Below are 24,848 nucleotides of genomic sequence, written 5' to 3'. Positions count from 1 at the left end.
AATGCTAGAGGACTGCTGGTAGGGCCCCTGAGGTGGTGCATTACAGTAATAGGAAAAAGAGACCCCGCCCCGCCCCGCCCGGCCCCGCCCCCCGGGGCGCACAGTGTCTTCTAAAGGCTTCGTGGAACTCCCGACGATGGCCACGGGCGGGGAGTCTGGGGTACCTGCTGCCGGCTGAGCAGTGGCCGCCCGCCGACCAGCTTGTCCGCTCGTTGGAAGTCGAGTTCCAGGGCGCGGGCTTGTCCCCGGGAGCGGCGACTGCACGCACCGCGCATGGACGCGCCGGGGGACCCCGAGGGCCCGCGCCCACCAGGAGGTGACCGACAGCAGCGTGGCCCGGCGCGCCGGGGTGGCTTCGGGCCTGTCCTTAGCAGCGATTGAATTGGCTTTAGCTTGGTTTGTTTCCGAGAGGTTCGAAGAGGCTGGGGCCTGACCATGGCTTTCGGGCCGGCGTTTCTTTTCTCTCTGGAAGGGGTAAAGTTCGGGGACTGCATATGGTACGGTCTGTAATGACTTTCTTCCCTATATCTCTGCTTTTAAGTACTGTGCGTTTAATAATGCATTCAATAAATATGTCATTAGGCATAAGTAAAACGTTACCTTTCGCGTACCCACTGTTCCCTTTTTTTTAGCTTCTCATTTTCCTTCCTCATCTACTTCAAAATTTTAACAAAGATTCTTAAAACTTCCTCATGTTGCACAGATTTTTTTCTTTCTGTAATGCAATGGCAACCTCTGAAATACAGAGCAAATCAAATATTTTTATTATTTTTTCCCTCAAAACCCTTTAATTTAAAAATGGGTAATGGATTTCATTGGATGTTTGAAACTCTGAGTAACTGACTTGGTGTCTTTAAGTGAAATGACCATTTAGTCCTGGGAATGTGTTAAATGAATTGATGCGAAAAACCAGTAATTTAGTGTAAAAAAAAAGGATTGATTTACAGATTTGTGGGAGTTGTCTTTCCAGAAGCATGCTATTGTAGGTAACATTATTGTATCTATGTAGCATATGAAACTAGTACCTTGAGAAAATAGGGGACATTATTTTTCAGAGTACAGTACCCTTTGGAGATCACCGTGCTGCTTCATCCATGTTGAAGGGATTTAGTAAGCACCAGCAAAATAGGCATTAAGGTGAAGGCAAAACAGATCAGATGGATTGAAAATTTCTGCTCTGAAATTCTAATAGAGACCAGTAAGCAAATGAAAGTGGCATGTTTTCAAACTTGCTGTGATGTACAGGGATTGTGTTACATTTGATCAAATGTGTTATATTCAAAATATCCCTAGGTTCAGCAGATGTTATCCTCAGAGTGCATCATTTGTGCACAGAAATGATACTTGTGTACTTCAATCAATAGTCCCAATTACATGCCTGTAATTGCAGCGTGTTTGCATTCAAGGTGAAGGCTCTGCAGAAAGTGCACGAGAGACACCCAGGAGGCTTTCCAGAGAACAGCTTTCTGTACTGATATCGGCAGCTTCGATGAACTTAGGTTCCATGATGTGCTATTCTATCCTTGGACCCTTTTTCCCCAAGGAAGTAAGACATTTTAATATCCTTATGAGCTCTAATTTTTAAAAAAGCCTTTTGAATTGTTTCACTTTACAGTATGTAAAATGTAAAAATCTGCATATAGTACAGATAATGTGGGAGCTTAAGCCAACAGAATACTTCTTATAGAATGTTTGATAACCAGGAAGAAAAAATCCAGTCAGAAAGAACATCTTCTTGGGAGGTAATTCACCTAAATATAATTGACCTGAGGATTACTTTGCTTACCACGTAGTTTGATTAATCTTTATTTGGTTTCTGCACTGAATCACTGAGATTTAAATGTTCCCGCAAAATGTCTATATTAAGACAGTAACCGTTACCTGAAATTTCTGGCTTATTAATATTTTGGTATTAGGAAGTTGTGATCCACTAAATTCCCTTTACTGACTTGAATTTCTTATGGACTCTAGGGGCAATGTTTATGTGAAGGAGGAATTCTGATTAATATTGCCTAGTTCCCTCTGATTATAGCCTTTTATATGGTTATAGAATCTATAGATAATGGAACATACTCAGAATAACTCCTAGAGAGTCTACCTGGCATCTGGAGTAGTATGAAATGAAGGGGACTGGCTTGGGGGCATGGAGACAATATGGCCATGTGTTTTATTTTGTGTTCTTTGCCAATGCCTTGGCTCACAATGAACTCGCAAGCTTCTCAATCCTTGAACTGCATCGATAGCATGTAGTCCTTCATTCTTTGTGCTACAAAAGAGAATAAAGTGGCTTCTGTGCTAAAGGAACAGTATGGCTCTGTACCCATACAGTGCTCTCTAGTTTACAATAGACGTTCTCACCCATTTATGTTTGGTCTATGCAACACTATAAGGCAGGTAAAATAGTGAGAATTTCATGAAGTTGCAAATGAGGAAAGTCTCAGAAGTTAAGAGACTGGGAATGATATCTCAGCAAATTGTGACAATTTCAATTTGCTGGAAAATGGTGATCAGCTTCTGCCTCTGTAAAAGGTTTTTACCACTCTCTAACCTTTTCCTAGTCAAAATTTCTCTGTACCCTCAACTAATTCTTCCATTTCTTATATAAAAATGTCCATGGGGACACCATTCCACTTTCATGCCCAAAAAAAATGTGTGTGTGTGTGTGTGTGTGTGTGTGTGTGTGTGTGTGTGTGTGTGTGTATTTTCCTAGTGAGGTCTCCTAGGAAGCAGGCTGGAGCTAGAATGCAAGAGCTTGGATGCATGCCAGGGATTTAGTCAGTGGAAAGTCATCAGAGGTGATTAAGCAAGACAGGGGGCTGGCCAGATTTGGGTTTTGTAAGAAAATAGGGAAGCCTGTGGAATTAAGATGGAGAAGAATTGTAGTAAGTGGATTGACCAGCCAGAAGGCTATTTCCTGGCTCAGCTAGGTGGACTATGGACAGAGGAAAACTAGGTTGTGGGTGTGTGTGTGTTTAAGTTTTTGATTACGTTTTTTGCTTATGGGAGGGAAGGCTGAAGAAAGAAGACAAAAGGCAGGAGAGAGAACATTCTAACTTTGAAAGCTGTAGATAAGAAGAGTGGGCTTTTCCTTTTCATTTCTTATGAAAACCTTATGGTTGACAAATGCATTGGTAAAACCTCACTGTTCCTGCTGCATGTCCTATCACCTTCCTGTTAGAAAGAGCTAATTGGGCAAAGGAAAAACAGTGCCCTTTTAAAATTCTGGTGCAGGATTCCTACACCAGATTCATCATTTTTCTGGCCACCCTCCTTACTTGTCAGAGGATGACATGTGAACCAGAAATTGCTTTTGTTAGCTCTTATTGCTTTCCTAATGTGAAGCAGGATCCACGTTCCAAAAGTGGTGTTCGGCCACTGCTGTGGCATGTGGTTCTAGGACAGCCTATGTCACCATCACCATTCCGTTTCCACAGTGAGTGTGGGAAGATGCATATGGTGGAAACTATAGTGGCTCAATGACTATGTAATCTTTGCAAATCTGTGTCCTCATCTATAAACAGGGACAGCTAAAAATACATTCCTTATTTAATGGTTGTTAGATTCCATCTAAAACAGCACTTGATAGAGATTCTGGTTCATGGTAAGGGTCCAGTAAATATTAGTTGCTATAATCATTACATACTTTCTTCCAGATTCTAGAATTAAATGCTCATCAGCTCTATTAAGCAAAAAACATGGCTAATGTAATTTGGCCCATGAATGTTCTTCCTACATCTTAATTGATTCCTTTGATAATACCTTTCCTTTAAGGAACCGGACCTTTGTGTAGTAGAAATGTAGACTTCAGGGGCCGGCCCGTGGCTCACTTTGGAGAGTGTGGTGCTGATAACACAAAGGCCACAGGTTTGGATCCCTGTATAGGGATGGCCGGTTAGCTCACTTGGAAGAGCGTGGTGCTGACAACACCAAGTCAAGGGTTAAGATCCCCTTACCGGTCATCTTTAAAAAAAAAAAAAAGAAATGTAGACTTCATGTTCCAGTCTACATACAGCATAATCTTTTACTAGGATGCCATTAAAGAGATCTACTGAGATCTCTCTTGTCTCCACACCATTATCTCTTATGGTTATTAATACATGGAATGGCAGTGACCAGTTATGAAGCCTATGGAATTATGGGCTCACAACCTGCATAAGCAATTGCTGCAATGCCTGCCCTCACCCACCACCAGGTGCTTAGGGACCACATTTCTGGGGGTCTTCCCCTAGAAAGGCAGATCCTTCCTAAAGGTTAGCTTAGAACAATCAAGTATACCTATTTGGTTTCCTGTGGTATGATGCTATGAGAAATGTAGGGTTTGTTTAAATAGGTGTAGTGTGACATGAAAAAAACATCTTTGAAAAAGACAAGAATTGAATGATTATGGTATCTTTTTATTATTATTTTGGGGCTGCTCGCAAGTATTTATGATGGTATCTTTACATGGAAATGGATGGAGAAAATTTTTATCTTAAAATCTCAGAGAGAAAAGGTAAAAAAATGCGATGATGGCTGTTGTAGAGAATGGATCTCGAAGGGTGTAAGAGTTTACATGTGTGCACGCTGTGTGCGCACACACTTCTGTGTTGAATAAAGTTATTTGTGGAAGATCTGAAGCTCTGGCAAAAGGATGAATCTAAGTCAGACTCTTCTGACCATAAATATGTACTGCTTTTATAATGCCTGACACATAGAAGGTGTTCAGTAAGTGACTGCTGACTGTCAGGACAGACAGTTGTGTAGTTCAGACTTTGTACTTCACAGTATGCTAAGTTGCCAATCCTGTCATGAAGAAATTAACCTCATATTTTAAGTCTTTAAATTGCTATAGCTAAAACCTGATGTAAGGATCTGCCATATTTCCAGGGTTTGAAAAAGTTTTTGAAACTTCTCTCTATTTTTATATGTGAATTCAGTTGTACATTACAACAGTAGCATTTGAAGGTCAAAAGAAGTAGATTTAAGATAAATACTTTATCATCTGTAGCAAATTGAGGAGCTCACTAATGGAATGGACTATAAACATTAATAATTATAATTGATGGATGATAAACTGCCCTAGGTGTTTAAGAAGAATGTAGAATGTCAGGGAAACGTCTTTCATCTGTGTCATTGATGCCAGGAGGGAAAATTGTCTTCTTCAAACTGTAAGGTAATTGGTGTCACGGCCAAAAACAGAGAACCAGACTGAATGGGCTTGGTATGACTCACGTGCTGGCTTATGGAACTGCTTATTCTTGAGTTTCTTGACTGGCGAGTGTTTGTTTTTAGTGGTGTACAGTCTTGTAACTAAATGTGATACCAAAACGGAAATGTGTCTAAATCAGCTGTTTCCTTAGTCCTATGACTATGAAGTAGAGTCCAGATTTCCTCATCCAAGGTTTTCTGCGTTTGTTTATACTCTCTAATTCTGACTTTTCCCAGCTAAACCTAACAAATCATTATAGTACGGTAAGTGAATTTCACGTCAGAAACTAGGTTTTACTATTTAAACTAGTTTCCCTTCCTTCCCCACCCTGTTTATTTTAGAATAATAATCTTTGAAATTGCATACACGATTTCACAAGATCAAAAGAAAATGGTGCTCAGGTCTAATATTTCCACTTTTTATATACTGGTGCTAATTTGTCTTTCAAACTTTGTTCCCATTTCTATTTCTTTAAAGGCTGAAAAGAAGGGTGCCAGCAATACCATTATCGGTATGATCTTCGGGTGTTATGCTTTGTTTGAGTTGCTAGCATCTTTGGTATTTGGAAAATATGTAAGTATTAAAAGTTCATATGCACATTTTAATATTTAAAAATTGTGTAAAGAGTTATTCTAATTTATGAGTCTGGAATTTTCAATGATACAGAAATAATCACCATTTAGTTTTATAAATTGTGCCATTGTTGACAGTTCCATCCTTAGGGCTGATTGATTTTTACTTCCTTCCATGTTTGCAAGCAATGTATATTGCCATTCCATTAAAGAAATATTATAATATTATATTACTGTACGTGCCTTCTCTAATCCTATATTTTGAGATACAATAGATTTGTTTATCTCAGTATAGACTTGTAGAAGTCATCAATTTACCACTCTTCTTTGACGTTTATTATAGCTCGTACATATTGGAACAAAATTTATGTTTGTAGCAGGAATGTTTGTCTCGGGAGGAGTTACAATTCTCTTTGGGTAAGTCATTTTTTTGATATGTATGGGAGCTTGAACAGATTTTATAATCTATCTTCAGGTTAAGATATTATGGCTCTTTAAATCTGTCAGTACCATTATTGTCAGCTGGATGCATAGCATGTGACTAATGGCAGAAGGAGTTAGGGGATATACAGAACAGGGATGAATGACATTGATCTTAAGGAAAGTGTCCTTCAGGGGATCACCATTAGGCTGGCTACTGAATCTGTGAGTGACAGAAACTTAACTCACTTTTTTTGAGTCACAGAAGCTTTGTGGTTTCAGCAAAAAACTGAGTTTCTAATCCTAAAGAATCAGCTCAGAAACATCTGGATACAGATGCTAAAACAATGTCATCAGTAATCTTTCTCAACTTCCTGGCTTTGCTTTTCTTTCCTTGTGCTTAGGTCTTCGGCAAGCTCTCCCCTTTTGGTGGCACGATGGCCCCTAGCAGCTCCAGAAGGGAGAGAGTGCCACTATTGTGACAGCTCCTGTAAAGGTTGCAGAATGGAGCCCCACTGTCCTGATCTTTGTTTATGGCCCATCTCTTCATCATGGCCACTGTAGCCAGGGGGAAAGAGTGTTCTGATTGGCCAGGCCGGGCCATGTGCTCACTTCAAAGCATGGAGCACGATAGTTCCCCCATTGCTATTTCCAGAAAAAAGGGAAAATGAATGCCAGAGGCAACACAGCTATGAACGTTCTTAAGCTTAGAGTCCTTAAACCAGCAGCATAGTGGCAAATAATATAGAAAACCATTATATTAAATGAAGTGGTTTTTTTGCTTTTTCTTTTTTCCTTCTTTTTTTTTTTTTTTTTTGGTGGGGTCTTCTATTTCCTTCATTTTTAATTTTTTTTGGAGGTTTCAGTCCCACCACAGAAGAGACCTGAAACTAAGAAGTTCTTTCTTCTATATAGATCTTGTCAGAATAATTCTGCATATGCCAAAAAGGCCTATTTACTATTATCACTAGGGGACCAATTATGTCCGCAGAAAAGGGAAACTAAGCTGTTGTTATGAATAAAATTGTCACCAAAACAAAACAAAAAAAAAGGTATTTTCCTCCTACTAAAAGTATAACAAAGCAAAATTTTAAAAAATTCATGTTCTGTAGAGATTTATTCTGATACTGTAGATGATGTCCTATTTTCAGTAGCTTGGCATTTGAAAATTGCCTTATTCCTTTTTAGCGTACTGGACCAAGTTCCAGAAGGACCAACATTTATTGCTATGTGTTTTCTAGTGAGAGTAATGGATGCAGTGAGCTTTGCTGCAGCAATAACTGCGTCATCTTCTATCCTCGCAAAGGCTTTTCCAAATAACGTGGCTACAGTATTGGTATGTATTTTATAAATTTTTCATATTTTCCTTTGCATGTGGGCTGAAATATTTGTTTGACCTTCTAAGTTAAAGCTGGGATCTATTCTTTTGTATCTTCTTTTCTCTCCTCTCTGTGTTTTTGTTACCTTTTACCCCAATTTCTACTTCTAGCAGCAAGGCTGTCAGTACATGTGCTGTTAGTGTCACTTAGGTGCTCTTTCTGGTCTTAGAATTCCCCAAATAGGTGGTCTGACAGGTAAATATGGTCCAAATCAGCTGTTCTCCTTACCACTTTCTCTTAAACCTCACGAGTAGTATTTTGCTGTCTCTCCCTGTAGTCTAGATTGTGACTGGACTGCCCGAAGCATTTCTCTGCTTTAGAGGAGAGTTATTGCTAGTGGCAAAAGACTCATTTCATGCTCAAGTCCTTCTCCACTTTTCCCAGATTCATGCAAGTGATCTTAGAGATCTTCCTGAAGTCACTGTGTGCATCTGAGCTGTCAGTCTGGGGATCTGGGGAGTGCCCTTTTATTTTGACATAAAAATCCAGAACTTGGTGGTGTCATATTGACTTACATTCTTGTGTATTGCATAGATGCCTATAGACCTGGTATTAGTGACATAGCAGATTCCTTCCTGTTCCAGCTCGGGGCAGCTGCTTCTGTGTCCCCAACCAGGCTTTCCCATAGCTCTCTCTTTGGGCACAGGCATCCCTGGACCCTGGTCTGCATATCAGACCAAACACTACCCTCATAGCATATAATTATTCCTTAGACCTCAGAGTCTAATCAGCTTACTACCAAAGACTCCCTTATTTATTCAATTTAATACTGTAGTTTGAAAGTTTTGGCTGTCATATAAACTATCTGCTATGTAAATAGTTCTTCCCGCTATTTATTAACCAGTTACATTAATAGCTGGATAGGTTCATTTTAGGTTCTATAGCCATTTGGCAAGTGGTGGTGGCCACTGTAACAGGCGTACCATTTACAGTTCCCAGAAATCTGTTTCTCAAGAAGGACTCAGAGTTGGCGTGCTCTGTAAAACAGGGTTTCATGGCCAAGCAAGTTTGGAGTGTGCTGTATGCTGTCCCCCAGTTCATATTAGTGTTTTAATGCTCTGAGAAATCCTGGAGTAGAGATATCTTATTAGATGTTCCACAACTCAAATTTGACCACAGAACCACTTTTTTCAAGCAATACCTATTGATGTCTTAAAGATTTGGTGTTCTGTGGAATGCTCTGGAAAGTGCTAACCAAGAAATTCCTGTGATGATGGCAACAGTCCGTTGGATTTTTTGATACTTGGAGGAAACCAGTATTGCCATACCAAGTTTCTATATAAAATTGCAACAAAAAGCTAACACATCTAACATGGTAGTTAATTTGGATGACCTTATTGTGATTAAAGGTAGAATTCCTATATTCTTTATGAAATGTTGAAAGTTATTAATGGACTACTTTTGTGTACTCTGAGATCTGAGGATGTGAGGTTGCAAGTCACAGTCTCTGTTTAAAGCCCCTAAAGACTAAATTTATTTTAAATGGTGTAATTTCTGTAATAGGAAACTTTTTTTTCCATAGCATTGTTTTGTTTATTTTAACTTTAACAAAATAACTTTATGTGGTACAAAATTCAGAAGTTACAAGAGAGAATATGAAATACAGAAAATATGTTCTATTTATTATTGTTGCTTAGCCTTTGTATATACACCTGTTATCCAGGTGCCCAGCCCTCCATTACCCGTCCCAGAAGGCAGCAGATATTACAGGTTTCTTCCAGAGAGATTCCATGTATGTACACACACACACACACACACACACACACACACACACACACACACACACGGATAGCATGATTCCTCTCCCCTCTTTTTTCTTTACACAAATGGTAGCCTACTGTATACACCGTTTAGCACCTTGCTGATTACAATAACAATGAAATCATTTTGGAGACCTCTTTGTATCTACATATAAAGAGCTTCCTTACTCTGCCTCTTCCCTACTGGCAGTATGGTACTTCACTGTGTGGATGTAACCTAGTTTATTTAAATTGTTGGTGAATATTTAGATTATTCACATCTTTTGTTGTTGCAAACAGTGCTATAACTCATAAGCTTGCATGTATACCATGTCACATCTTATGGCTATACCTGTAAATTAAATTCCTAGAAATGGTATTTTGGGTCAGAGAGTATGTGCATTTGTAATGTTGATAGATGTGCCAAATGGCCCTCCGGTATTCACTCACCAGCAATGCATGTGTCCTTCCCCATATCCTTGGCAGCATACAGTGTTTGATGGGTGACAGGTGAAAATTAGTATCTTGTAGTTTAAATTTGTTCACTTCTTTTAAAAAGTGAAGATGAGCTGCTCCTTCTGAGAGCTATTGTATTTCATTTTATGTGTCAATAGTTTACAGCATTTCCTATTGGATTGTTCATTTTTTTCTCATTGATTAGTAGCAGCTCTATCAATAAATTTGGGAAGTTAGTTCTTTGTCAGTATTTTTTTCTCTACTCTTTTTTGTCTTTTGTGTTTTTCCATGCATAGTTTTTCATATTTTCATGTAGTCAGACATATCCATTTTTTATGCCTTCTGAGTTTTATACCATAATTAGAAAACCTTCTCTATCATAAGAATTAAAAGAGAAAAAACTCCCATATTTTTCTAGTGCTTTTATAATTTTAATATGTATTTTTAAATTTTTGGTTTATCTTGGTTGTATGTGTATGTGTATGTGTGTGTTTGTGTGTGTGTGTGTGTGTGTGTGTTTAAATTGTGAAGCAGAAAGAACTTTTTTCAGATAGTGCCCTGTGAGTTTTTCAAAAGAAATATATTAACTCAATTTTCTTTTGTTTTTAGGGAAGTCTTGAGATTTTTTCTGGACTGGGATTGGTACTAGGTCCTCCTTTAGGTGGCTTTTTGTATCAATCCTTTGGCTATGAGGTGCCTTTTATTATTTTGGGATGTATAGTTCTGCTGATGGTTCCACTCAACATGTGTATTTTACCCAGTTATGGTAAGTCCACATTTATTACTCATTTTGAGAATCTTAAATTTTTATGCCTTTGTAAGAGACCAATTTACCAGATTTTCACTTCTATTGTGTGTAATCAATAAGGGCTTTTAAGAGCACCCTAAAGGAACTGATTATCATTTTTCAGAAATGTTGTAGGCGATTGGTTTATTTGAATTTTTACATATCACAAATTCTTTCCAATCTTTAGAATAGAAAATATTTAATTTCCGATCATAAGCCATTACCACATGAAGTGCCCACCAAAGGGCTTCTTGAACTGAACTAAATTTCAGAACAAGAATTTACTTGGTCCTGATGAGACCCCAGTCTTCCCAGAAAGCTTTAAGATAGGAGGGCAATGCCAGCCATTCCTTCCCAGTGGTCCTTGCAGGTGACTGTGCAGCATGGCCCACATATGAAAACACAGGTCCACATCAGGCAGCAATGGGAGTCACGCTGGCTTCAAAGCTTCATGCCTCATAGGCGTCAGCCTGCTCTGTAATAAATGCATAGGAATCGCTGCCAGGGTCTCCATGAGGGACATGCCAGTTACGAGAGTCACCTCACTCAGGGAGGCAGAAAACATGGTTTCCTGGTTCATTTGTAGTTCCTTCTGTCCAGATGAAATTTATCATCAGGGTGTATTAGTCTGTTTTTGTGTGGCTATAACAGAATAACTGAGACTGGGTAATTTATAAAGAACAGAGGTTTATTTGGCCTACGATTCTGGGACAGACCTTAAGTCTGGCATGGGCCTCAGGCTGCTTCTACTCATGGCAAAAAAGAGCAGGCAGCCTGCGGGTACAAGCTGGGAACTAACAGAGCGAGATCTCACTCACTACCCCCCTCCCCCTGGGAGATCATTAATCCATTCATGAGAGATCCGCTCCCATGACTCAAACAGCTCCCAACACTGCCACATTGGGGATCAGATTTCCACATGAGTTTTGGGAAGACAGTAACATCCAAACTCTATCACAGGGTTATTTTTATTGTTAAAAAAATTGCCTAGTAACATAGTGGACATTGTACCCTATCAGGGTACTAGCGGGAAGTGCTAGACTTTGAACTATAGAGCGGAGAACGGGATTGGAGACCAGAGCTAGAGAGGCAGTACCACACTGAGCCACACGATGGTGCTTGGCCTCTTTCTCAGTGTAATGACACTGTTTCTGTAGTTGAGCATCCTGGGCTGTGCTCAGGTTGATTTGTTGTGTACTTGACTGATAATTAAGAAGTAGACAGCAGGTCAGATTCTCATGCGACAGGAGAAAAACTTTCATTAACTCTTTGCCACACTAGACAAGGAAGAAAGACCTTGTTAAAGCATACTAATTAGTTATGGCAGAACTGAGTATTTAGAACAACATCTGGCCCCAACATCTGTTACTCCTTGAGACTGACCTATACTCATCACCTCCCCTGCCTCTCCCCAGTTGGTGTCTTTTGCAGCCCCCTCTAATCACCACCAGCCTAGTTACTTGGTACTTATTTCTCTTCATTTCTGCTATTTCTCTATTAAAATTTCCTTTCATCTTTATTGAGCTTAACAAAGTTCCAGTTAGCTATATTTTTATGAACAAAAGAGTTTGCTGAACTTCCTCTTTTCCTATGGAAGTATCTTTTCTTTCTTTCTTTATTTTTTAAAAGATGACCAGTAAGGGGATCTTAACCCTTGACTTGGTGTTGTCAGCACCACGCTCTCCCAAGTGAGCCAACCAGCCATCCCTATATAGGGATCTGAACCTGTGGCCTTGGTGTTATCAGCACCGCACTCTCCTAAGTGAGTCACGGGCCGGCCCTTGAAGTATCCTTTATTTAGATTGAATGGAAAAAAACTGATATTTTAAAAAAATCTCTAAGATTGATAATATTAAGTTTGTAAATGTAGATTTAGGTGTTCCCATTTAGGAGTACTTTAAAAAATTATTTTAGGAGAGTTTATAGACAGAAGCTAGAAAATTAAACAATTTTTTTTTCTGATATTGGCAGAATTTTGTATTCTACAGGTTCTCCCACTCCTTTACATCCTTCTAGACCCATAGACAATGTGGCTTTAGCTTTGGATGGCTGAGTCCCTCACCCTCATCCTTTATATCTGCTCTTCTGTACTAGTCTAAAGAAATATTTCTAAAATAGTGTCGTGGACATGTCAATCCTCCTATCAAAATCCTTAAGTCCAGTAAGTTCAAGAGATCTATTGTACATCATGATGACTATAGTTAACAACTTATCGTGTACCTGAAATTTGCTAAGAGAGTAAATTTAAGTGTTCTCACCAGACAAAAAGGAAACGGATGTGAGGTAATGGCTTAATTTCACAATGTGTACATATATCAAAACATCATATTGTACACCTAAATATATGCAATATTTGTCAATTAAAATTTAAAAAAAAATCCTTAAACCCGTGAAATGTGAACGTTATCCTGAAAGCCAGTAGGAGCTATTGTTAGATTGAAGTAGATAAGTCACATGATTTGACATATTTCTCTCCCACTCTACCTAACCCTGCTCATCCTGCAAAACTTAATTTGTATTTCTTCTTCTGGGGAGTTTTTCTAAACATTCTAGATCATTAGAGTAGATGTTGAAAAAGTAGTGCCACGTACTCAGCCTCTTTCCAGCCTCATCATACCTGAGGACTACCCCACATCACCATCTCTAACAGTAGCTTCCTGAGGCAGGCATTATCAACCAGGGAGTCAAGTGTCTTCAAGAAGAGTGTATCAGAATTTGGAGAAAGCAATAAGAGTACCCAAGGAACTTTGAAAAGCTCCCCAGGTGATTCTGCTATGTGTCCCTTGAATCAGGTAGCACCCAAAGTTTTCATTATTTAGTCTTCTTCAACAAATGAATTAAACTAATTATTTGTTCATTTTCATGGATGTTTTTATATACTTATTGTGATAACTCCTCTTCCCATCCTGGATTTTAGGGAAGGGGATCATTTATGCCATAATAGTTTGTCTTATTACATAAATACGTAACACTTCTTATATGTACAATAAATATAACCAATTGGAATTGGAATCTTTTGTAATTTATATTGTGAAGGTGACTCATTAACATACTTAGTATCGATTCAAAATTCACACCAACTTGTCTTCCTGCTAGCAATACCTTGCTGAGCCACATGGTGGTGCTTGTTCTCTAAGTAGAACTGCATACGGTAATGTTTCTGTAGTTGAGTATTGGGGGCTATGCTCAGAATTGGTTTATCATTGAATGGTTAGCTGATAATTAAGAAATTAACACCAAGGTTTGACTTTTATCTCTTCTATCCTGAAAAAGTCGACCTAAAATAGCTGAAACATACTTTATGACTTTTTTGTACTTTGCTCCATACTTGATCATTATTCAACAAGTATTTATAGACTAATGAAATGTGCTTGGTGCTGTGCGAGAAATGAGGGTATATGAGGGCTGATCCTGGCCCTCAAAGAGCTTCCACATCCACACCCAATATCATCTCTGGCCAGGATCACTATGAAAGCCTCCTAGCCAGTCCCCCTGCCTCCATCCTCCAAAGGGCCGAAGAGAGATCTCTCTAAATCACACGTCTGATTCTCATTTCCTGCTTGAAATCCCTAATGATCTTCCAGGCTTCTTAGCATATTTTATGAGATCCTCCATAATCTTATCACTTCATCCTCTGCAGTATGATCTCTTCCCCCACTGTTTGCATACCCTACCCCAATCTCAGTCTACATACTTTGCATCTTCTCTCTCATTTTCTCAAACACAGTATAGTTTCCTCTCACTTCTGAGTCTTCCAATAATATATATGCCTTGATTATTCTTCCTTCCTCCTTTGCTTGCTCATCTCAAGCTCATTCTTTAGGTACCAGCTTAGATTTCACTACTTCTGAAAGCCTTTCCTATACAGCCCTCCCTGGTGTTTTAAGGCATCTCTCTCATATGCTCCAGTAGAAACCCTCCTAGCTCCATCCAAGCTCTCTCCACTCATCATTGTAACTTCTCTGCAAGAACAGGGTCAGGGTCTGGGTCTGTCTTGTTTATTTTTGTATGCCCAGAATTTTGCATGTGCCTAGCTCAGCAAAGATTTTGTTCATTAAGTTAATTGGAAGAGAGGAAAGTCACCAAACAACAGTAAACATACAAAGCAAAATATAATTTTGATGTTAAATTTTGTAGATAGACTAAAAGTACTGTAGGAAAGTGAAGAAAGGTAAAATATATGGAAGAATTAGGGCCAGAGCCAGTCCTTATAGAGTGAATACAATATGAAAAATTAGCAGGAAAAAAGAAAGGAGTCATGCAATATGATTGGAGACTTGGAAATAGCCATGCCTGATGCTTGGAACAATGAAGAAGTTATTTTTGGGGAAATGATGGGAAGTAAGGTTGATGTTCAATTGACTTTGAATGCTAAATGTAATTTACATAGGATTCAATAGCACCCCTTTCAATCCAGAATTTGCTTTGCTAGTAGAAGAAAAAAAAATTGTTTTTTTAAAAAATTAATGCAGGTTTGCACACACACACTTTGTTCCTTGGTATCTCTCTGGTGATGCTTTTCCCATGCACCAAATCAGACTTTGCATATTCTGTATCTCTTCTGGGGAAGGCCTTACTTCTTGGTTACCCTATAACCTGAAATCCCGTCATCCTCTCACACTCTGATTCCAATTGATTCTTTTTAAATTTGAAAAGTTATTTTTAATAAAATTGAATGTAACCTCTAGGTTTGAATAACTTATATACAGATGTTGACAGCATATAATTTTAGGCAAACTCAGAGGTACAGTTATCTTGATTAGCAGATAAAGATGGCCTTACCAGTTTTACTTTTCAAAATACGTTAAAAGATAAGGGCCGGCCTGTGGCTCACTTGGGAGAGTGCGGTGCTGATAACACCAAGGCCACGGGTTTGGATCCCTATATAGGAATGGCCGGTTTGCTCACTGGCTGAGCGTGGTGCTGACAACACCAAATCAAGGGTTAAGATCCCCTTACCAGTCATCTTTAAAAAAAAAAAAATACATTAAAAGATAAAGTTAGTAGAATTTAATTGCTATGATTTACTTTTTTTTTTTATTTTTACCCCAAAGAATCTGATCCAGGTGAACACTCATTCTGGAAACTCATCACTTTACCCAAGATTGGCCTTATAGCCTTTGTCATCACCTCACTCAGTGCGTGTTTTGGCTTCCTTGATCCTACTCTGTCTCTGTTTGTCTTGGAGAAGGTGAGTAGCCCGATTGTTGAAGAGCTCTGCATTGTAGCAGGTGGGCATAGTTGTTTGTTCTTGGGCCCTGCTTTGTGGGCAGACCTTTGAGCAGCTCTGAGAAGGAAGAAGAATGGAACTGCACACTGAGGTAGCCTGTACCTTCCTGCTGTGACATCTCTATGAGCTAGGGGTCTAATTCTATGAGCTAGGGATCTGATTCAGTATAAAGGAAAGAAGCTTTTCAGTAAGTGGCCAAAACATTTGTCCCCTTTCCAAGATCTTGCTCATGTCTTTGTAGGTCTGGCTTGGGCATCATCTGCTTAACAAGGATCCTATCCCTCCATTTGTTTGAGCTTGGTCTGGTTACTAACACTCAGTTGGTTAGAGAACAGCCTTGTAATACCAAGGTCACAGGTTCAGATCCCCGAACTGGCCAGCCACCAAAAAAAAAAAAAAAAGAAAGAACATTAGTTAAGGATATTAATTAAGGAAAATGAAGACAACTTAGAAAATCAAATTTTATTTTATTTTATTTATTTATTAAAAAAGATGACCAGTAAGGGGATCTTAACCCTTGACTTGGTGTTGTCAGCACCACGCTCAGCCAGTGAGACAACCAGCCATCCCTATATAGGATCCGAACCCGTGGCCTTGGTGTTATCAGCACCAAACTCTCCCAAGTGAGCCACGGGCCAGTCCAGAAAACCAAATTTTATGAAAGCATTTATATCATGTTGGTAATAGTGACAGTATCAAAGTTATGTGATAGCTCACAGATTTAAGAGGCTTCTAAAATGTGTCACACCATCTAATTTTTAAATTAGATAGATATTAATATCCCTTTGAGACAGATAATGTAGATATTATCTTTAGTGTTTTTCACACAAGTGTACCTCAAAGTGCAGCCTGTGGGCTTTTAGCATCACCCAGGAGCTTGTTAGAAATGCACATTCTCAGGCCCCATCCCAGACTTTGTGAATCAGAAATTCTAGGTCTGGGGTCTAGGAACCTCTTTTAATAAGCTCTCCAGGTAATTTTTATGCACACTAAAGTCTGCAATACACTATTTTACATATACAAATGCTATGATTCATAGAAGCAAAATTATATGTTTAACATCAAATGCTGCAACGCAAAATATCTAGGTCTTCTGACTCTAGTTATTTTTTTTCCTATAGTGAAAAAGTAACCAATTTACAAAGGTAAGACAAAAATTAGGAAGAATGCTCAGTGTTATTAGTAGACTCATGGTAATAAGAGCTGAAGAAATGGTAGAAGGAAAAGATGGATGATAATTTAAAAACTGACTTAACCATGTAACTTTAATTCAGGATTTCTTTTACAGTTTAATTTACCAGCTGGATATGTGGGACTGGTATTCCTGGGTTTGGCACTGTCCTATGCCATTTCTTCACCACTGTTTGGTCTACTGAGTGACAAAATGCCGGTATGTACACTTACTTTATATTTGAGTTGCTTTTGTATGTTTAGACCAGTGATTTTCCAGCTATTCCTCTGGAACACTAGGGGTCCATTGGTTGGAACTGACATATTTGATTGGACTGATGGAGAGGTTCCCATGTCTTCTAACCTCAGCCACCACCCTGAGCAGATTCCCTTTTAATTGCTTCATCTGTGAAAAGAGGAGTCCTTGATAAAACTGTTGAAAAACTATGGGATCAGACTTTCTAAAGGAAAAAGCTCCATTGATTAAAAAAAAAAGAAAAAAGCCTTATCTTAATAATTAGGGCAAAATTCCAGAGGTTATTATGGGATTTGATCAAATTGAGAGATTCTGCTTTAGGAAGAGATAATTTAGGTTTATTGTCAGAGTAAAAGGATTGGCCACAAAAATATGTATTTTATCCCGTAGCCATCCTAACAGAAAATTCCTTTTATTCTCTTTTAACTTGGTCTAAACCATTCAGTCCAGATGACTAGCATACAGTACTAGTAGCATTAGCCGGATCCCAAACTTCTATGGCTTTAGTGCTTATTTTTTGCATTTCTCTGTTCATTAGATTTGCATATATTTTTATCAAGACCTAAATAATGTAGGGATTGGACTGGCCGGTTAGCTTAGTTGGTTAGAGCACAGTGGTATAACACTGAGGTCAAGGGTTCAGATCCTGGTACTAGCCAGCCACCAAAATAAAATAAAATAAATAACGTGGGGATTACTTAGTAACCTCGGTGACAAAAAGCAAGTATCTTAAAACAGTGTTCGAAGCTTTAAGACATAGTCTTATATAACTGAGCAGATATTGTACTCCTGTAATTTTTAACCTGATTCAAGTAGTTTATAAGGGATGATTTTATTGGTTACCGTCTTAGTCTGTTATAACAAAATTCCATAAACTGGGGGGCTGATAAACAATAGAAATTTATCTCTCATAGTTCTGAAGGGCGGAAGGGCAAGGTCAAAGTGCCAGCAGATTTGGTGTCTGGTGTGGGCCTGATTCCTTGTTCATTCGTGGCTGCCTTTTCACTGTAACCTCACATGGCAGAAGAGGCAAGAGAGCTCTCTGAGGCCCTTTTTATAAGGGCACTAATCTCATTCCTAAGGGCTCCACCTTCATGACCTGATTACTACCCACAGGTACACCTCCTAACACCATCACATTGATTTAACGTGAATTTAACATGAATTTTGGGAGGACAAAAGCATTCAGTCTATAGCAGGTACTTTGTAAATAATGTGATTTTTCTAGTTATTGTAACTACTCAGTGGGCTCCTCATGGTAACTGCTTTTTAAATTGTTATATTTGGAATAGTTCATCGCATGCAAAATCTGCAGTAAACTCCCTTTCCCACGAATAACTTGCTCTTTGCCCATTCCCTATTTTGTGTTATATTGTCCTTGCTTTTGAGTTTATCATCTACTTATTTTTTTCTTAAATGTAAAGTTTTATTTTCTTTAATACGTTTGAATTTTTAGATATCATGAGTTGTGTTCTTTAATGATTTTTTATATTGTTTGATTATGCAGGGTCTTTACCTCTAAGAATTTCTTTAGACTCTCTTTCTCTTTACCAGCATCTAAGGAAATGGCTTCTCGTTTTGGGAAACTTAATTACAGCAGGGTGCTACATGCTCTTAGGACCTGTCCCTGTCTTGCACATTAAAAGGTAATTTTTTTTGTTCATCTGTATTTTTAGCCGAACAGCATTAAGAATTATTCTAAAAAATTTTGATGTAATACTGGGAAGGCTTAATATTTAAATAATTGCTTTGATTTAGGACTATACTGAGTTATTTGTTAGACTGACAGTATTTTACCATATTAGAACCTAGCAGTGGTACAAGCAAATAGGAATGCATAAAATCTGTATCAAAAGAGAAATAATGCTTATTCTCCCTCTGTGTCATTTGTGTACTTGTTTGTTCTTTATTTTAAAAATAGTATTTTTTGCTACCAAACTTTATAGTTGATAGTCCTTAGGGGAAAAAAATCTGTGTGTGTGTGTGTGTGTGTGTGTGTGTGTGTGTGTGTGTGTGTGTGTGTTTTATTCTTCCTCCTTGCTCCCTGAGGTAGGGACCAAATCTTTTTTGTTTCTGTATCATCCTTAATATGTAGTAGTAGTTCCTCATTAAAGCTTTCTAAATGTAGTTTATTTGCTAAATAAAGTGAGCTTCTTAGACATTTTCAGGTTACTTCTGGGATAAGACATATCATGGAGAGAGGGATTTCAGAGTCCCTCAGACTTGGCATTTTGTCTTTGCCACTTACTGGTAGTGTGAACTGAGGCAAGTCACTTAACTTCCAGGAGCCTCAGTTTTCTTGTCTGCAAAAAGGAGCCTACAATAGTATTTATATCACAAGGATTAAACAGGATGATGTATGTTAAGTAACTGGCATACTGCCCAACCTGAAACAAGTAGTAGATTCTTGTCTCTTCCTTTACCCCTCCCCTTCTATGTCATTTTTTAGTCAATTGAATTTCAAAGCCAAGTGATTGGAGGAACAGTATTAGTATTGACACTTTAGCCAGTCGTAAAAGGATTTCGTATGGTGAGAAGGCAAGTTGGCTCCAGATATGATATGAAGTGACCAAAGAGATTGAGCTATCAGGATGAATTGGGTTTTTTCCCCCAAAAAATATAAGGAGCTAAAGGGTGTTCTCACTGAATGAAATGAAATCAGATTGGAATGAGAATGAGACTAGTCACATAATCTGTGAAACTACTCTGGGACCGTGCCCTCCTTAGCATTAGCGTTTGCATCTCTTAAAATACTAATTTTTTGTTTCTGTTTTTTCTAAAATTCTTTTACAGTCAGCTCTGGCTGTTGGTGCTAGCTTTAGTGGTAAGCGGCATCTCTGCTGGAATGAGTGTGATTCCAACTTTCCCAGAGATTCTCAGTTGTGCATAGTAAGTTACTTCCATTGCTTGAAGAGCTGTCTTGTGAGTAGCGGTGAGCATCACAGGCTTTCTTGAATTTCCCAATTTTGTAGGATGTTGGATATTTTTTCCCAATATTAAATCTTTGTTATTTCGTAGCATATAAATGGTGTGATATAAATAGTATAAATATAAATATAAATAATAGTATAATATAAATAATAATATATAGTAATATTAATACAATAATATGTAAAGTAGGTTGTGGATAGATGCTTGGTTTGGTTTATGCCTCAGCAGATGTGTAATTTTGAAAAGCCAAAGCAAAATGGAAAGGCATTAGTATTCCTCTTTCATGGGAGAAATCCATACAAGAGCATAGAGTGACCAGGCATATGTCATTTGGCCATCATTCTTTTGTTTAATGGGCATGATAATGAAGAACACTAAATACTATGGCTGTGCTGGGTCAGTTCAGTGTTTCTCATAGGAATAAGTAGCTGCCTTTGTGTTTTCTAAAAGTTGCCCATTGTTCTTTTTACATCTTTATCTCATTTTAAGAATTTCTTAATTATATATTTTTGTGAGCATTTAATGCAAATAGGTCATGATTAAGATAATATCTTTATATATATATAGAAAATCATGGAGTAAATTTAATGCCGGAGACCAGCTCCAGTCGAGTTGGGGGTCTTTGAAAGAGGGATGGAAAGGCGGCGAAAATAAAAAACACAGGCAGAGACCTCGGTTCCTCTGAAGCACGTTCTCAGCCTGCGGGCTGTCAGCGCTGTAGCAGCCAAAGCAGCTAAAGCAGCTGAAGCAGCCTTCAGACTGGAAACAGCTTTTTTTATTTGTTATACAACACGGGGGGGTTAATGTGGGCATTTTAACTACATAAACCTTTAAAATTATTAAGTCAATAATTAAATGGAAACTGTTCTTAAAATTACATCAGTTCTCATAAAATTAATAATCTACAAGGTAAATAAAACTCAGTTGTCAGCCAAATCTTTCTGGTGATTATATCTGTTGTGTGGTCAACTAGTCCGTGACTCGCTGTTCTTGACGTTTTTCACCATTGTGTTTCTTTTCTTTCTTGTTCTCGTATTAACCTTAAACTTACTACTACCAGCAAGCATAAATTATATGTCTGACTCAAAATTGAGACGGCAGCGATTGCGGTTTCAAAGTGTTAAACAAACCTTATATATATTTAACTTTGATTTAATGATTCTCATATTTCTATAGGCATGAACCTATTGTTTATTTGGAAAAGGAATAAAAAATATTTGAACAGCTTTATCATGCATATACTTAATCTAGCGGCTATGTGGCCCAGTGTAAAGTGTCAAAGTGCACAGCACCATCCATCACAAAACCAGGTGCATTCTAAATTCCATCTATAATCTTTATTTTTAGGAGGGAAAGTTGTGCATCATATGTTTTTGTCCCAATATCTTACTAAGATGTTTTTATTTAACTTAGGACACCAATGAGTAACAGGGTTTCTACACATTCTTTTTCATAAACTTAATTCTTTTTATAGTATCTTTTTCCATTAATTCCAACCATTCTCTTACCATTAATATAATCCCCTGTAAATGACGTTTGCCAACTTAAGTCATATTTAGGACGTCCCCTAGGAGGGTACCAAATTTTTCCTTTTCCCATTTTATAATCCATATAACCATTTACCCAGATGGTGGGAAGAGGATGGGGATTTCTATTGTTTATTAATTTCTTTGGTAAAAACAATTGCTCATGGCTATTCATAAGGTGTTTTTAAAACATCCATTGGTATAATAAATTGACTCAAAAGGGACAATTTGGAATTGTTCAATCTTCTTGGATCTTTTGTGGGATAATCTAATTTTATGACAACAACTGTTTGTGTGTCATTTTCTGCATCTTTTGGAAACTCAGTAAACTGCCACGCTGACCAAAACATCAAAAGAGAAAGTGAAAGCCGCACCACTATGCCAAGGCAGAGATCTTTACAGTGAAAGCAAGTGCTGGTAGCTGTGGCCCTACCAGCAGCTCTCCCTCCGGGGCCTTGTCAGCTCGGAAAGGGCAGCCCAAGCTGTTCTTTTCAAGACCCTGCCATGGCGTGGACCGTGCCAATTTAACTATACAAATTCTTTCAAATTAGATTCACTTTTTGTCTTAGAATTGGAGTGTTCTTGCTGTTGGTTTTATCCGGATTATCCCTGGTTTATCTTAATTTATGTGTCATGCAATTTTTTCTTTCACACAGGTTTTCCTTTTAATAATGGATACACCCATGTCTCTCTTTGCAGTGAAAATGGATTCGAAGAAGGATTAAGTACATTGGGACTTGTCTCAGGTCTTTTTAGTGCAATGTGGTCAGTTGGGTGAGTAGTCATTGAATTTCATTGACACCTGCAAGATAGAAAAAACTATTCCCATTTTACAGATGAAGAAACAGACATCGAGAGGTCAGATAAATTTCTCAAAGACAGATAGTATATCTGGAGTATATCAGAGCCAGATTTCTATCCACACCCTCTGACTCCAAAATCAGTGGTTATACCAACAGTTTTAATATCTAATCAAAATGGTCCCAATAGTTTGTCTTATTTAAGTGATACTTGTATTTTTTTTAACAGAAACATGTCCCAGATTTTCAAAATTTATTTATTCATTCATCTGTTTTTATCTTCTACTATACCAGAACATATACCAGAACTATAACAGTATGCTAGCAATGTAATATATAGTCAATAAGTACATATTTAATTGAGTTATGTTAGATGCAAATACTGAGAATAGACTAATATAAAAATTCTTTTGAATGCATGTCATGTCTTCTATTTTTTTTTTTTCCTTTTTGTCTTTTTTCATGACCGGCAACGGATCGCAACCCTCAGTGTCACGCCCATACTGGACCGGGACCGGCAACGGGATCGCAACCCTCGGTGTTGCTCCTGCACCTCGCTCAGCCAGTGAGCGGCCGGTCTGTATGTGGGATCCGAACCCTCGGCGGGAGCGCCACCGCGCTCCCAAGCGGCGCACTGTAGCAGTGCGCCACCAGGCCGGCCCATGTCTTCTATTTTTATGTAAGCCACCAACTTTTCAGAAGAAGTTATAATTTTAGAATTGTTTAGAATTTTAGAATTTTAGAATTCCTGAGCATTCCCAATGCTCAGGAATTTGGGTGTTTTTGTCCTTTTTGAGACCGCTGCACCGTGCTCAGCCAGTGAGTGCTGTGAGCGCACCAGTCATCTCTATATAGGATCTGAACCCACGGGAGCGCTGCTGTGCTCCCAGCTCCGCACTCTCCCGAGTGCGCCACGGGCTCGGCCCCGGGATTTTTTTTTTAGTACTTATAGTTCCAATTCAAAGAAGACCTATGATTGAGAGATCATGTGGCTTTTATGAAGTAATTATTTTTTACACTCTTTAATACTGTTTTTCTTTCCATTGTTAGTGCTTTTATAGGACCAACACTGGGTGGATTTCTGCTTGAGAAAATTGGTTTTGAATGGGCAGCGGCAATACAAGGTCTGTGGGCTCTAATAAGTGTGAGTATAACCAGTCTTCGACTTTCATTTTCTTTATGTGTGGAAGAATTTGACTTGGAGAATTTACATTAACCTATACCTCTAATTGTGTTAAAGGGATTAGCGATGGGCTTGTTTTATTTACTGGAGCACTCAAGGAGAAGAAGAAGGTATGATCAACTTTTGGGCTTTTTTCTCCCCTCCAAAGTCAGCCTGTGGGAGTGTAAAAGAAATACCGTTTTAAATCTGTTCTTCCAGTTAGCAGTTTTCTGGGCACTCTGAGGCTCATCACTTGGTAGACACTTTTAAGGAGTTAGTTGGGTAGAGATGTAGATATTAGAGTTTTCTTTCAAGATGAGAAATATTGAGATTTTCCTCTTCTGTCCCTCAATGTAGATCTAAACCTCAAAACATCCTTAGCTCAGAGGAAGAGCGAACTGTTCTCTTGCCTAATGAAATCTAGCCTTATGAATCCTGGATGGTTATACGATTGGGAGATGGATGTTCCTGGCCTTGAACATCACTGTTGGAAGGGCTTTCTTAATTTTACGCACAGAACTCCATGAAGTCCACACCAGCATCCTGGAAGTATCAATGTATTTTTTGGATGATCCTGTGATGGGCTGCGCTTGATGTCCTGAAAAGCTGGCCTGCTGACCAGCCATATCTGAAACATTTAGTTTGTGAAGAGTGGTTGAAAACCAGGAAAAGTTTGTGTTTTTAAGTGACCAAACTTGTCAGTGAAGATATTGTTATTGACTCTGTTTAGTTCTCCTGTTTCCTTTGTTGACTTTTTATTCTGTACCTTTTTTTATTAACAGGGAAAGAAATGAATTAACTTAATATGCTTAAAATATATAAAGATGACTCCTATTAAATATACAGAATACTTACTATTAAATCAGTTTTTAAAAGATATACTTTCTCTGTGTCCTGAGACTTTTGTTCTTGTTCAGAAGACAAAATTTCTGCCTGCCATGCAAAAACTCTACAGCATTCCCTGGCCATAAGTTTTTCTAAAAATTTTCTTTGTGTAAAAGGTATAAGAACAATAGTACTTACAATCTCCGGTTTTGTAATCTACTTTCAATTACATTCTGGATTTATAAACATTATTTGGTATAATATTATTCATTTCTCTTAATGTTGCTGTGTTTTAGTTCTTCTGTTATATATATATATTTTTTCCTCCTCATGGTAGTATATCCCATCCCTACAGATGACCTCTCCCACCCCCTCCCTCCGCCAACACACAAATGCATGTTAGTTAG

At 38.3% G+C, this 24,848-nt stretch overlaps 1 protein-coding gene across 1 annotated transcript; it reads left to right on the top strand.

Annotated features, from left to right (window-relative positions):
* The first annotated feature begins 435 nt into the window (after positions 1-435).
* Positions 436-24,497, top strand: SLC18B1 (solute carrier family 18, subfamily B, member 1). Its single transcript, XM_008587034.1, has 14 exons — positions 436-474; positions 1,391-1,546; positions 5,666-5,761; positions 6,104-6,177; positions 7,369-7,516; positions 10,364-10,520; positions 15,596-15,732; positions 17,060-17,161; positions 18,752-18,843; positions 19,991-20,086; positions 22,354-22,428; positions 23,505-23,598; positions 23,695-23,747; positions 23,974-24,497. Exons 1-14 carry the CDS (start codon positions 436-438, stop codon positions 24,038-24,040), a joined length of 1,386 nt encoding a protein of 461 aa, XP_008585256.1. The 3' UTR covers positions 24,041-24,497.
* The last annotated feature ends 351 nt before the right edge of the window (positions 24,498-24,848 follow it).

This window comes from Galeopterus variegatus, unplaced genomic scaffold (genome assembly GCF_000696425.1).
Source record: "Galeopterus variegatus unplaced genomic scaffold, G_variegatus-3.0.2 Scaffold114, whole genome shotgun sequence".
Lineage (NCBI taxonomy): Eukaryota > Metazoa > Chordata > Mammalia > Dermoptera > Cynocephalidae > Galeopterus > Galeopterus variegatus.
Note: the sequence above shows the minus strand (reverse complement) of the source record. Positions and strands in the feature narration are given on the sequence as shown.